This window comes from Gadus macrocephalus, chromosome 3, assembly GCF_031168955.1.
Source record: "Gadus macrocephalus chromosome 3, ASM3116895v1".
In the NCBI taxonomy this organism is placed as follows: Eukaryota; Metazoa; Chordata; class Actinopteri; order Gadiformes; family Gadidae; genus Gadus; species Gadus macrocephalus.
In genome coordinates this window covers 614,036-626,550 of record NC_082384.1, presented here as the reverse complement: position 1 = coordinate 626,550, position 12,515 = coordinate 614,036, and the positions used below count along the sequence as shown (strand labels likewise).

Sequence of the window (12,515 nt, the reverse complement as noted above, 5' to 3'; positions counted from 1 at the left end):
TTGGTCAAAAAGTGATTCTAGCCCTCTGAAAAGCATTTTGCACGCATAAAAACCAGGGGTCTCATTTATAAAACTGTGCGTGGGATCGTTACTAAAAATGTGCGTACGCCCAGAAGCCAAGTTTTGCGTGCGCCAAAAAATATTCGGATTTATAAAACACTGCGTACGCACACCTGTACGCAATCTTTGCTTTATAAATCACATACTGACTACAATTGTGCGCAGCTGAATCAGCTTCATGTTCCGCCCTCTACACGCCCCTTTTTAACCATAAATGGTCAATGCAAATGACCTCATGAATGCGATCTGCATATTAAACAGACTCAGATGCCGGTATTATGTCTTGTTGGAAACAATGGCAGGACAGAGAAAAGCCAAAAAAAGAAACTTCACAGAGGTTGAGGTGGAGACACTTGTGGGTGAGGTGGAGGCCCGAAAATAAATTTTGTTCGGCGGTCACGGGATCGGGATCACCAACATTAAAAAAAAGAATGAGTGGCAACATGTTGCTGCGGCAGTGAACGCTGTCAGTGGTACGGAGCGCACAGTACCCGAATTGAAAAAGAAGTGGTCCGACATAAAGGTACATTTTTATTTCCTCACGCACAGCACATGTTTATAATTAATTGCTCAAATGTTACTGGTCGTATAGTGAAGATCGTTAATTACAGGTGGGTGCAAAGCAGAGGCTGTCCTCAGACCGCCAGAGCGTGACTGCAACTGGAGGGGGACCCAGTACTCCTGACCTAACACCAATTGACACGAAAGTTGCATCCATAATTGGCACCGCAAGCGTGAGTGGCATCGTGTCCGAAAGGGAAGGAGACACTGACAACACAGAAGAACAAGGTAAAGCTGATTTCTGTTTTTCATAGATTTATTATCGATCATGTAGGCCTAGTGCAAGCTATTTTGCTTGTGCGTCCTCCAGAGTCAGCGGTCGGTGGGGAGGAGGACGATGATGCCGGCGAGGGGCCCTCGGCCGCAGGTCATCCGGCTGCCCCCATCCCCAGCACCAAGCGTCAGTCCGCTGGTCGGGTCCTCACAGACGCAGTTCTGCAGCTACAGAGGGAAACGATAGATGCAGTCAACAACTTGACTGAGGAGATGAGGCAGATTCGAAATGTAATCACCGAAATTGCCACAATATTAAAAGATACTGTGAAAAAATGAACCTAGAGTCGTCTTCCCTGCCCTTATAATGCGGCACACTTTGGCAGGCTGGTATAAAAGCCTCCCCCCCGACGCATCCAGAGCGTGCCACCGGCACTTCAGGAGGCCGATGGCGCGCTCCACCACTGAACGAGCACGGCCATGGACCTCATTATATCGCTGTTCCTCGGCGCTTTGCGCGTTCAAAACTGGGGTGAGGAGCCAGCGTCTCAGGGGGTATCCACTGTCCCCTGCAATGCAGAAAATCATTAGTTATGTCAAGAACCACAATGTTACATTCCTCTTTAAAAAAAAACTCACCTAGAAGCCAGCCATCCCGCCCCGCGCCTGCCTGTAGTCTGTTCCCTACACTACTGTGCGTCAGAATAAAGGAATCATGTGTTGCACCAGGCCAACGTGCCACTATGTTTGTCAAGTTCATATGGGCATCACATATAACTTGAACATTAATAGTGTGCACGTGCTTGCGGTTGACGTAAGCAAACTCATGTTCAGATGGAGCCCTTATAGCAATATGAGTGCAGTCAATTGCGCCGATTACGTTTGGGAAATCGGACATTGCTGCAAATTGCCTTTTAATCTCGGCCTGTTCTTCCACTGTGTAGGGAAACCTTATGTATCGACTGCCCATATGTATGATGCCATTTAAAACGCTGGGCATTAGGGCACTGAGGGATGGCTGTGATATACCGGATCTACAGGGTGGAAAACAAACAAAATTAGCACAATTATGCTTAAATGTGAAAGCAGGTTGTAAGATGCAGCTACATGAATCACTTACCTGTCTGCCAATTCCCGTTGGAAACAGCCGGTTGCCAGGAACCCCAAAGTGGTGAGGACCTGCGTCTGCACCGGGATTGCGTGGTTCCTACGTGTTGCCCTTTCCAATGCTGGACCCAGTTCAGCACATAGATCCAAGAGTATAGCTCTAGGGAATCTAAAACGGCTCATTAACCAGTCATCATCATGGGCCAATAAATCGTTATGGTCCCTGAAGACCCTCTCCCTCCGAATCATGCCATTTGCATGGTCCTCCAGCAGTGCCAGCAGTGCCATGGTGCAGCATTACGCACGGGGCTCACCGCTGTATTTATAAGGTTACGGTAATAAGACTGAACGAGAACACCTTGGAAAATCAGTTTGTAATCACCCACGTAAATGGATTTTGAACATAACCCCTTTTTAATCCCTGATTTGTCATGAGAAGCATCAAGAGGAACGGACAATAATATAACGATTGTGATGAGGAGTATGTGGCTTGGTTTTCCACACTTGGGATTTAATTGACATTTGATTTTGATTATGTGTTCACAGTGTCACATAAAAATATTATGTTATTGACACATGTTGGACAGATGCTTTATTCCATGCAGTCGCGCCGTCCTCTCCTCCTCCTGCGATCCGGGAGTGGACAGTATGGAGTGACGGGATTAAATAGGCCTATAGAGAATTTTAATTTATAACCCTAATTTCGATTCGAAGGAGATGTTTCTGGAGCTATAACTAAGGAATAACGCAGTTGGCTAAAATTATTCTGATTAGGCCCTACTATGATTTAACACATGATACGGGTTGAAATTAAACTTATGAAGGGGGATGATAAAACATAATCGTTCTACTCCCTCTACATTTCTTCAGTCTGACTTCAGTTCACCACCACACCATCTGTGTCGCCAAATCTCCTTTTCCTCCAAACCATGCGTACGCATGGGTCAGAGTTTGCTTAGGGCTGCGCACATTCTCCCGCCAAGTTAGTTTTTCAAGATCACAACCTTGGCGTGAAAAGTCACGTACGCAACTTTCAGCCCCGTTTTGTGCGTACGCAACGGTTATAAATGAGACTAATATGCATGTGTCCCCGCGGTAATAGACATTGCCATTGATTGTATTATGCGTTACGTGTTTAGTTTGCGTGTGTTTAAACAGAGCACACACGCGCGCCCGCATTCATTCATTCTTTTTAACACTCACTCGCGGTAAAACAATGTTTTTCACGATCAAATACTCATCAATCCTAAAAGTTATGGGCATGTAGGCCTACACGATGTCTGTGTCAAGAAAATATGTTTTTGCTGTACGGTGTTTGCAGATGCATTGATTTAAAAGTACAACTTATTACCGCTGCATCAGCTGTAATTCCCAAATCATTTACCAAGAATGTGCGGCTAGGTAGATGAGAGAAGCAAAGTGTATGCGCGAGGTGCACAAGCAATCCGTATGCATCGCATGCGCATGTATGCATCCGCCCTTAAAATAGCATCTGAACAACGCGCCACTGACTTTAAACCAGGTATTTCCTAGTCAGTAGCGCAATGGTTTTCAGAAACGTCAAAATACCGTTTGCGCCAGAACACGCCTCCTCCTTCCGCCGAACCGCCCCTTGGGGCGCAAGATCATTCCCTAATTTACCGGCGAGTGGCGCAGGTGGCAAAAGAGCGCTCTGCGCCAGTTGTAAACTAGCAACGACACATGCGCCAGTGACTAAGTCACTTGCGCCGGATGCAAGATAGGGCCCTATGTGTGTGTTTGTGTGTGTGGATTAGACACAGAAAGGATTTAATTGCCAAGAAGGGTTTTACACCAACCAGGAATTTGGCTTTGTGAATAAGGTGCATACATTAAGACAATAACAATGAACAAACAGTGATATATATATAACACAATATAAACAAGCAGGGACATAAGTGATCAATTAAAAATAGGATGAATATATCAACAAACATCTCTCCTTTGATCCAGGACTTACCAAAGACAAGTAGCTCAGCGCTGTGATTGGCCATGCCAGCGCTGTTGCTCGCCATGCAGCAGACCGTGTTCACGCCGTATCTCCCACCTCTGACGAAGAGGAAGCCCCTCTCCACCCAGGCCTCTGATTGGTCGTCTGTGCCGTCCCTCTCCAGGGGCCTGCCGTTGTGGAGCCACTCTACTGTGGGCTCCGGCGTGCCGCTGGCATTGCAGGTGTAGCGGGCCGTTTGGCCCACGGGCAACACGTGGGTAGAGGAGTGGAACTCTGTGATGCTGGGGGCCGCCTCCTCCTCCGTGGGCATCACTGAACCTGAAGAAACCAGGAGGACAGGAGTGAACGTCTACAACACAGATCTAGAGATGCAGCGTCAGACACTCCCTTCACTCTCTCCTAACACCTGTCCACTAGAGGGCGACCCAGGGAATTCACACCCAGTATTTTCGCCTGCCTTTTCATACATGATTGAATATCACATTAGTGTCTACAAAGATTTCCCAGGGAGGGGAGGTCACTCCAGCACAGAGATTAACGAGTCGGGGGCAGAGCTTGCAGAAAAGAACGCAAAACAGTTCAGCAGCTCAAATAGAAACTAGTGCAAGTGAACCCAGAAAGGGGTTGACCCTTGTGACCTGACCTTAGGAGATCACAATAGAAACCTGATCTCACTAGACGACAATAGAAACCTGACCTCACTAGTAGGGATGGGAATCGAGAACCGGTTCTTGTTCAGAACCGGTGCCGAGTCAACCGATTCCTTGGCATCATTAGCAAGCCTGCTTAACGATTCCGCTTATCGGTTCCGGTCACGGCAAATGCGTCATGACGTCACACACTCGATGCTTTGTTTTGGTTCAGAACGCAGCAAACATGGTGCCGCCGAGGAAGAAGCGCATTGTGCGTTCACACCAAACGCGATGGGGCGACAAGATCCCATACAAAGTAAACGTAGAGACGCGTATCGGGCGATTTTTCGCGAGAGAAAACCGGCGACAAGTTTTTGTCGCGATGACAGCCAATCAGTGTTCAACAGCGTGACAACTGAGTGACATATGTAACGTAACAGCCAATCAGCGTTCAACCGTCAAACTCAGTGCAGTGGAGTCCGGTGTGAACTGCAGCACGGAGGAGAAAGTTATAGTTGCAGTTTGCGACTCCCGGAGCCCTATATATAATAGTATATAATATTATATAATTTTATATATAATATCACGGCCAACAGCTCTGTGCGCCTCCGGATGGCCGTAGCGTGGGGAGCTCTCATAGGGATTGGGCTTCTCTGGGTTTGTTTACCGGTGTTGCTATGGTTTCCGGTCTTGTGTGTTCCAACGGTTTATTAGGTAGGCCCATCTAATAAATCTCTGTCTAATCAACACTTCATTTTGTTTAGGTCAGTTGAATTTTGTTACAAGTTGAATGCAAATGAGCACTGTTCGCATTCCAAAAGGCACAAGCTCTTACTTGACTGTTTTCAGTCTGTGTTTTTAGTTATATGGCACATAATGATGGCATTTGGACTTAAAAAGCCAAACATATATTTTTTTGTCCAGACCAATTGATTTGTAAATGTACAATTTCCTAATTCTATACGCACTTCTGATCAGATATTAAAGAGATTTAATACAAACAAACACATTTGTACTTATTTTCTCACCCAATGAGAATCGATAAGAGAATCGATAAGGAATCGGATCGATAAGCAGAATCGGAATCGGAATCGTGAAAATCGTATCAATTCCCATCCCAACTCACAAGACCACAATTTAAATCTGATCTTAGTAGACCACAATAGAAACATGACCTCAGTATAACACAATAGAAACCTTACCTTAATATTAAAATTTGTTTTAACCATTCAGTGAATAAAAGCAATCAGGCTGATTATCATTTAAAATTGTGTTCATTTACAGAAGCACCTTAGTGAAATAAACTAAGTGTAACAACAGCTTAGGCAGCAACCTACCTAACTATAGTGACTAAAGCATGTGGCTTGTGTGGGTGATGGTGGGGGGTGGGGGGGGGGGGGGGGGGTTGAGGGCAAGATTGCGGATCGTACATTGACGTGAGAGTTTATGATATTTTTTAAGATATTTTTTTAACCAGAATAATACGTAATTGAGATTAAAAATCCCCTTTTCAAGTGTCCTGGACAAGACAGGCAGTAGTAGCCTAGTCACACATAGCTGTTACGGCCACTGTTTGATTGTTGCTGCCTTCTTCTGTCATGGTCTGTGTCGTGTTTTGGTGTGTTTCCCTGTGTTTCCCTCCTGTGTTGATTACTGCTCCCTCCCCTAATGTGTCTCAGCTGTTCCTCGTTGCGTGTTTTGTGTTTGCTACTTAAGCCCTTGTCTTTCCTTTGTTCCTGGAGCTGTCATTGTGGTTTGTACCTGAGTCGTGTTACCTGTGTTCTCTCCTTGGATCCAGGACTTACCAAAGAAAAGCAGTTCAGTGCTGTGATTGGCCATGCCAGCGCTGTTGCTCGCTATGCAGCAGACCGTGTTCACGCCATACCTCACACCTCTGACAAAGAGGAAGCCCCTCTCCACCCAGGCCTCTGATTGGTTGTCTGTGCCATTCCTCTCCAGGGGCCTGCCGTTGTGGAGCCACTCTACTGTGGGCTCCGGCGTGCCGCTGGCATTGCAGGTGAAGCGGGCCGTTTGGCCCACGGGCAACACGTGGGTAGAGGAGTGGAACTCTGTGATGCTGGGGGCCTCCTCCTCCTCCGTGGGCATCACTGAACCTGAAGAAACCAGGAGTGAACGTTTACAACACAGATCTAGAGATGCAGCGTCAGACACTCCCTTCACTCTCTCCTAACATCTATGCGATACATCCACTGTGAACAGAGCTCATGGTACCGTGGCCGCAAGCTGCTCAGGGCCACACCCCACCCCCCTCCTTGTGAGGGCAAGATTGCAGATTTTACATTGGCTACCTGACGTGAGATATATATTTTTTTATTAACAGAATAATGCGTCATTGAGATTAAACATCACTTAAAGTGATCTTTGCCAAGACAGGCAGCAGTAGCCTACAGTCACACATAGCCTACACATAAAACCTGAGAAAAATAATACAAAATAAAAAAAAAAACTAAAACTAAAACTGTCGGCAGGGGGGAGGGGGGATTTCAATATCACAAGACATTTCTGGAGGCTCAAGGAGGTGGATAATGTTTAAAGAAAAATAACGTTTTGCAAAAAAGCGTCTATGATAGACGTAAGGCTCAGGTGGGAGAGTGTGTCGACGGCGGGGCTGTTATCTCTATCTTGCCGTTGTCTCGAAGCATCTGCATCCGCGTGTGTGCAGTGTGTGAATGCACGTGCATGTGTCTGTGCCTGTGTGTGTGGTGTGTGTGTATGCGGTTTCCTGCACTGCCCTTGTCTTGAAACGTCTGCATCAGCGCGCCCATGTGTGCAGTGTGTGTGCGTGTGTGTTCGTGCACGTGTGTGTGTGTGTGTGTATGTGGTGTTAATGTGTATGTGTGCTAACCCTATTATTATCACTAAATCTAACAAAAACAATATTTATCATTATCATTGCTATTATTACAATCATTTTTATGTTTATACTGTATTGCAATCATATTCAGGATGTCATGATTTAGACTCACTGAGGCGCAGGGAGATCGTGAGAATAATCAGCAGTCCGATGCTCACAATGAGAGTGATGGGCAAACATAGATCTGTTCAGGAGTAGGACACACACACACACACACACACACACACACACACACACACACACACACACACACACACACACACACACACACACACACACACACACACACATACACACACGGTCACTTTGGCTAAAAAAGTTTTCTAAAAATAAATCTTTAATGTATTTGGAGGAGATCATACTTTTTTGGATCATTATTTTGGACTGGATTATTTCTTTTAAATTCTCTATAAAGGGGCACCTACCAAATCTTCTCTTCCTGGTCTCCTCCCGGTCCAAAGACGTGTCCTCAGGTTCCTCAGAGAGTCCAGGGTCCGGTTCAGAGATGGTGACCATTGTTTCTCTCTCACGGCTTCCACAGCGTCTGAACTTAGCCTTCTTCTTTGCTCTTCCAGCTGGAAAAACAACGTCACTTGTGATCATTCTGACCAATCAGTGTAAGGAAATGTTTTTCTTCTACTACACACAAACTCACAGACTCACTCAAGCACACACACAAGGACACACTTAGTTATGCACACACTGATATCTTCATACTGCGTGTTTGTCATTCACAGTCCAGACTCCCAACGGTCTGCAGAATCCCTCCCCGTCTTGAAGAAACACCTGAAGACCTCTACTGAGAACACCTCAGTAAGTGATGACTGGTACTGTCGCTCTCGTGTTTAGAACACACTTAAGCAGAGCAAGTACTGATCTCTAGCATACATGTTATTATTCCCTCATTATTGTCATGTACGCACACATAGGTATACAGTAATGCACACAGAATTACATACGTACACACACAGTAATGGAGGGGGGACAACAGGTGGCCTGCGTGTCACCAGGGTCTTTCACATCGGCCCACGCAGAAAACACAAGGACATGTATTGTGGGATAATTTAAGATATGTTCATATTAATGGCAAATTTTATAGAATTATGTTAAATTCATAAGTACACCTGATATCACTTCAGTTAAATGAGAAGCCATTATTAAAACACATAAATTAACCATTGTCACTAATGTCATGTTGCACTACCATAAATAATAAGTCATGAGAAAACTAAACTTGTGTTCTGCTCCCTAAAGTTACTCTGCACTCTGTTCCACGTATATAACAAACATATATATATCATGAAATACACAACCTACTTGAGATGCCTATCAATAGTCAGTTTCTCATGGGCATAATCAAAAGTCAAGTTAGGTTAATGTGAACTTCTTGTCTCAAACGCACACATCTTTATTTAGAATAAATATATACGGTCACTGGTTCATCAGGTCGGACCCTTTGGCTAAAAACGTTTTCTAAAAGTACATTTTAAACGTATGCAGTTGAAAACACTTTTTTTTGACTGGATTATTTATTTTAAACCCTCTCAAAAGGGCACCTACCAATTCTACTCTTCCTGGTCTCCTCCCGGTCCAAAGACATGTCCTCAGGTTCCTCAGAGAGTCCAGGGTCCGGTTCAGAGATTGTTACCAGGGTTCCTCCCTGACAGCTTCCAATACGTCTGCTCTCAGGAGTCAGCTCTGCTATATCAGCTGGAAAAAAAAACGTCACATGTTTTAATTCTGACCAATCATCAGCCGGCAATCTGATATCATCAGTGTCAGGAAGTGACAGTGTTTTTCTTCTACTTTCATCAGATGTCTTCATTTGACTCACGGACGCATGCAAACACAAACACACACAAACCCACAAGATTTTTTTTTAATTGAATATAAAGATAAAACATATAGCAGACAGCTTTTCAACTTTTCTATCACAAATTTGTGATAGAGTGAGTGAGAGAGAGAGAGAGACGTTGTGTGTATGGTCTAAAAGCAATACGGGTTGTTCCAGTACTTGATGTTAACTCTGATTCGTATCATTTCTGTGAAGCCTATCTCTTCTGCTCACAGGGAATTAACATCCACGCAAACCACGTTTATGTTGAACTTCAATCATTCACTCCTGTGTGTGTGTGTGTGTGTGTGTGTGTGTGTGTGTGTGTGTGTGTGTGTGTGTGTGTTGTGGCATGCCGCCCCTTAAACCTCGGCCCGGACGGGCCCGAGGGTTCGTGTTGGATGGCATATACCACCGCCATCCACTAGCCGGCGACAAAGAGCCTCCCTTAGGGCTCGCTAATGGACGTGAGTGCAAACAGCCGGCAGTGGAGAGGACGAGACCCGGAAGCCACGATATAAGGAGCCGGCATGCGGCAACCAGGGGCAGAAGAGGAGCGACAGCGACCTGGAGAGGAACCGAACCAGCCGAACCAGCGCGCCATTTAGAGGCTCACGGAGACCCTAAAGTCGTGTGCACCAGTTATTCTGTTTTTGTGAAACATTAAATGCCGAGTGAGGCTTTCCCTGTACGAGACTAAACGATTTATTCCGGGATTCTGACCCACGGGGGAACGGGATCCCACATATGGTGGAGAATACAAGCCTAAGAAGAACCCACTACGAACCCCCGGTAAGGCGAACTACCCAACCGGAATGCAGAACCCGGATGGAGCCGCGGCGGCTGCTGCGGCTACACAGCGGGAGACGGCGGAGAACTTCGCCCTGCTCCGCGAAGCTGTGTTACGGCTCACGCAACACGCAGTCCGGGACGCCCCGACCGCCGCCCCGACCAGCCGACTCACCAAGCTCGGGCCCGACGATGACGTGGAGGCGTATCTCGAGACCTTTGAGCGGACCGCCCAGAGGGAGAACTGGCCAGTGGAGCAGTGGGCCCACATCGTGGCTCCCTTTCTCACCGGTCCTGCCCAGCAGGCGAGCCAAGATCTGTCAGCGGAGGCCGCCAGGCAGTACCCCGCCCTCAAACAGGCAATCCTGGCGTACTACGGACATAACCTCGCGGCCCGCTCGCAACGTATCCACGACTGGCGATTCGACGCCCGGGGCGCGGTGCGGACGCAGATTGCACAACTCGGTCGGTTGGTGAAGAGGTGGCTAACCTCCGGAGAAGGACCCAGCCCTATAGATAGGGTAATTATGGACCACTCCATACGCCAGCTACCGCCGGATGCCTGCAGGGTACTGGCCCACCACCACCCCGTCACCATAGATGACCTGGTCAGGCAACTGGAGAATTGGCAGGTGGCCCAGCGGCTGAGCAACCGGACCTATACCACCCCACGACCCGCCGAGACCCGCCGAGATCGACGGGGACCCACGACCGGGGCTCCCGCAGCTGCACCGGTCCCACCGCTCGTAACCCCGGAGAGTCGCGAACGGAGACGCTGTTACGAGTGTGATCAGCCCGGCCATATAGCGCGCTACTGCCCTGGAAAGCAGGACGTGTCAATGCCGTCGGCCTACGCGGACTGGGGGGGGGATCGGCCCTGCATGCTGGCCACCTGCTGGACACAGACGACGCCCCAGAGCCTGACCATACCGGCAAGGGTGATGAACCTAGACACGCAGGCCATTTTGGACACCGGCAGCGTGGTCACCCTCCTCCGCCCCGACTTGGCGGGAGGGAGGGAGGGGGATCCCATGGACGTGGCCTGCGTGCATGGGGATATACGGACCTATAAAACATGCCATGTGGTCGTACGTACACCACATGGTGTGTTTACAGCACGGGCGGGGATTGTACCCCACCTCCCGGTTCCGCTCTTAATTGGGAGGGACTGCCCAATATTTAACCGGCTGTGGGACCCAACGCGAGAACTCCGGAACAGGAGAGAACCTCCCCGCCGGGGGGCGAGGAGAGCTCGGCAGGCGTACGGGGTCACACGGCGCCCGTCGTGTGCGCCCGTCGTGTGCGCCCGTCGTGTGCTCGTGTGCGCCCGTCGTGCGGGCAGCCACTGCGAAGGCGGTCGCCCGGGAGCTGATGCTCCTGTTTAGCCGGGTGGGGATAGCCAAGGAGGTGTTAACCGATCAAGGCTCATGCTTCATGTCCCGGGTAATGAAGGAATTACTCAGTTTTCTGCAGGTGAAGCAGCTCCGGACCTCCGTCTACCACCCCCAGACCGATGGCTTGGTGGAACGCTTTAACCGGACATTAAAACAGATGCTGAAGAAGGCCATGGCTATAGATGGTAAGAACTGGGACCAGCTATTACCCCATGTGCTTTTCGCAGTCCGGGAGGTGCCCCAGGCATCCACCGGATTCTCACCGTTCGAGCTGCTGTACGGACGGAGGCCCCGCGGCATCTTGGACATCGCCAAGGAAGCATGGGAGAGCCAGCCGTCACCCCACCGCACCACCCTGGACCACGTAGAGCAGGTGAGGGACCGCATGGCCCGAGTGTGGCCCATCGTCCGAGAACACCTCCGGCAGGCCCAGCAGGTCCAAGCGAGGGTCTACAACCGGGGAGCCCAGCTGCGAACCCTCCATCCTGGGGAGCTGGTCCTGGTCCTGGTCCCCACGGCTGAGTGCAAATTCCTGGCCAAGTGGCAGGGACCTTATGAGGTGGTTGAACGGGTGGGAGAAGTGAACTACCGGGTTAGACAACCGGGGAGGCGGAAGCCCACCCAGGTCTATCACATTAACATATTGAAACAGTGGCGAGGGGGAAGGGAACCCCCTGACCCTGCCCCCCTGGCGCTGGCGGCCCGACAAGAGATCCCGGAGGTTCCGGTGGGCGAGGACCTCAGCCCAGCCCAAAAGCGAGACTTGGATGACCTTGTCATGCAGCACCGGGACGTGTTTTCCGAACTTCCGGGGAGGACCACAGTCGCCCATCATGACATCCGGACGGCGCCGGGGGTGAAGGTGAGAGTTCCACCCTACAGGATACCGGAGGCCCGGAGAGAGGCCATCCAGGCCGAAGTCCGCCGAATGCTACAGCTCGGTGTCATCGAAGAGTCGCGCAGTGCCTGGTCCAGCCCGGTGGTCCTCGTACCAAAGCCAGATGGATCTTACCGGTTCTGCAACGACTTCCAGAGGCTGAATGAGGCGTCCGAGTTCGACGCCTACCCCATGCCCCGGGTG

At 49.1% G+C, this 12,515-nt stretch overlaps 2 protein-coding genes and 1 long non-coding RNA gene across 3 annotated transcripts in view; all 3 read right to left on the bottom strand.

Moving 5' to 3' along the window:
* Positions 1-4,553, bottom strand: part of LOC132453341 (immunoglobulin superfamily DCC subclass member 4-like) — a 99,777-nt gene extending 95,224 nt beyond the window's left edge. Inside the window, exon 1 of the mRNA XM_060046186.1 lies at positions 3,920-4,553. Within this exon, the coding sequence (XP_059902169.1) occupies positions 3,920-4,220 (301 nt within the window). The 5' untranslated portion in view covers positions 4,221-4,553. The remainder of the gene's footprint in view (positions 1-3,919) is intronic.
* On the bottom strand, positions 1,320-2,622 carry LOC132453380 (uncharacterized). Its single transcript, XR_009524679.1, has 3 exons — positions 1,955-2,622; positions 1,474-1,868; positions 1,320-1,403 (listed from the first exon to the last, which is right to left on the bottom strand). It is a non-coding gene; the product is annotated as an uncharacterized LOC132453380 (long non-coding RNA).
* Positions 4,554-4,993: 440 nt separating the features above from the next.
* LOC132453686 (roundabout homolog 2-like) lies at positions 4,994-9,032 on the bottom strand. The gene is made up of 5 exons (XM_060046641.1): positions 8,978-9,032; positions 7,843-7,992; positions 7,530-7,601; positions 6,318-6,656; positions 4,994-5,031 (listed from the first exon to the last, which is right to left on the bottom strand). The coding sequence occupies exons 1-5, from the start codon at positions 9,015-9,017 to the stop codon at positions 4,994-4,996; spliced, it is 639 nt and encodes a 212-aa protein (XP_059902624.1). The 5' UTR covers positions 9,018-9,032.
* Between the last annotated feature and the right edge of the window lie 3,483 nt (positions 9,033-12,515).

What these genes read in the sequence shown, in the direction of transcription:
- LOC132453686 (XM_060046641.1), bottom strand. Translation starts at nt 9,017, where the DNA reads ATGTCTTTGGACCGGGAGGAGACCAGGAAGAGTAGAATTG. An exon ending in GACCAGGAAGAGAAGATTTG is followed by an intron (nt 7,602 to 7,842) that starts GTAGGTGCCCCT and finishes ACTCCTGAACAG; the next exon opens with ATCTATGTTTGCCCATCACT. An exon ending in GATCCAAGGAGAGAACACAG is followed by an intron (nt 5,032 to 6,317) that starts GTAACACGACTC and finishes TCCGTGCTGCAG; the next exon opens with TTCACACCGGACTCCACTGC.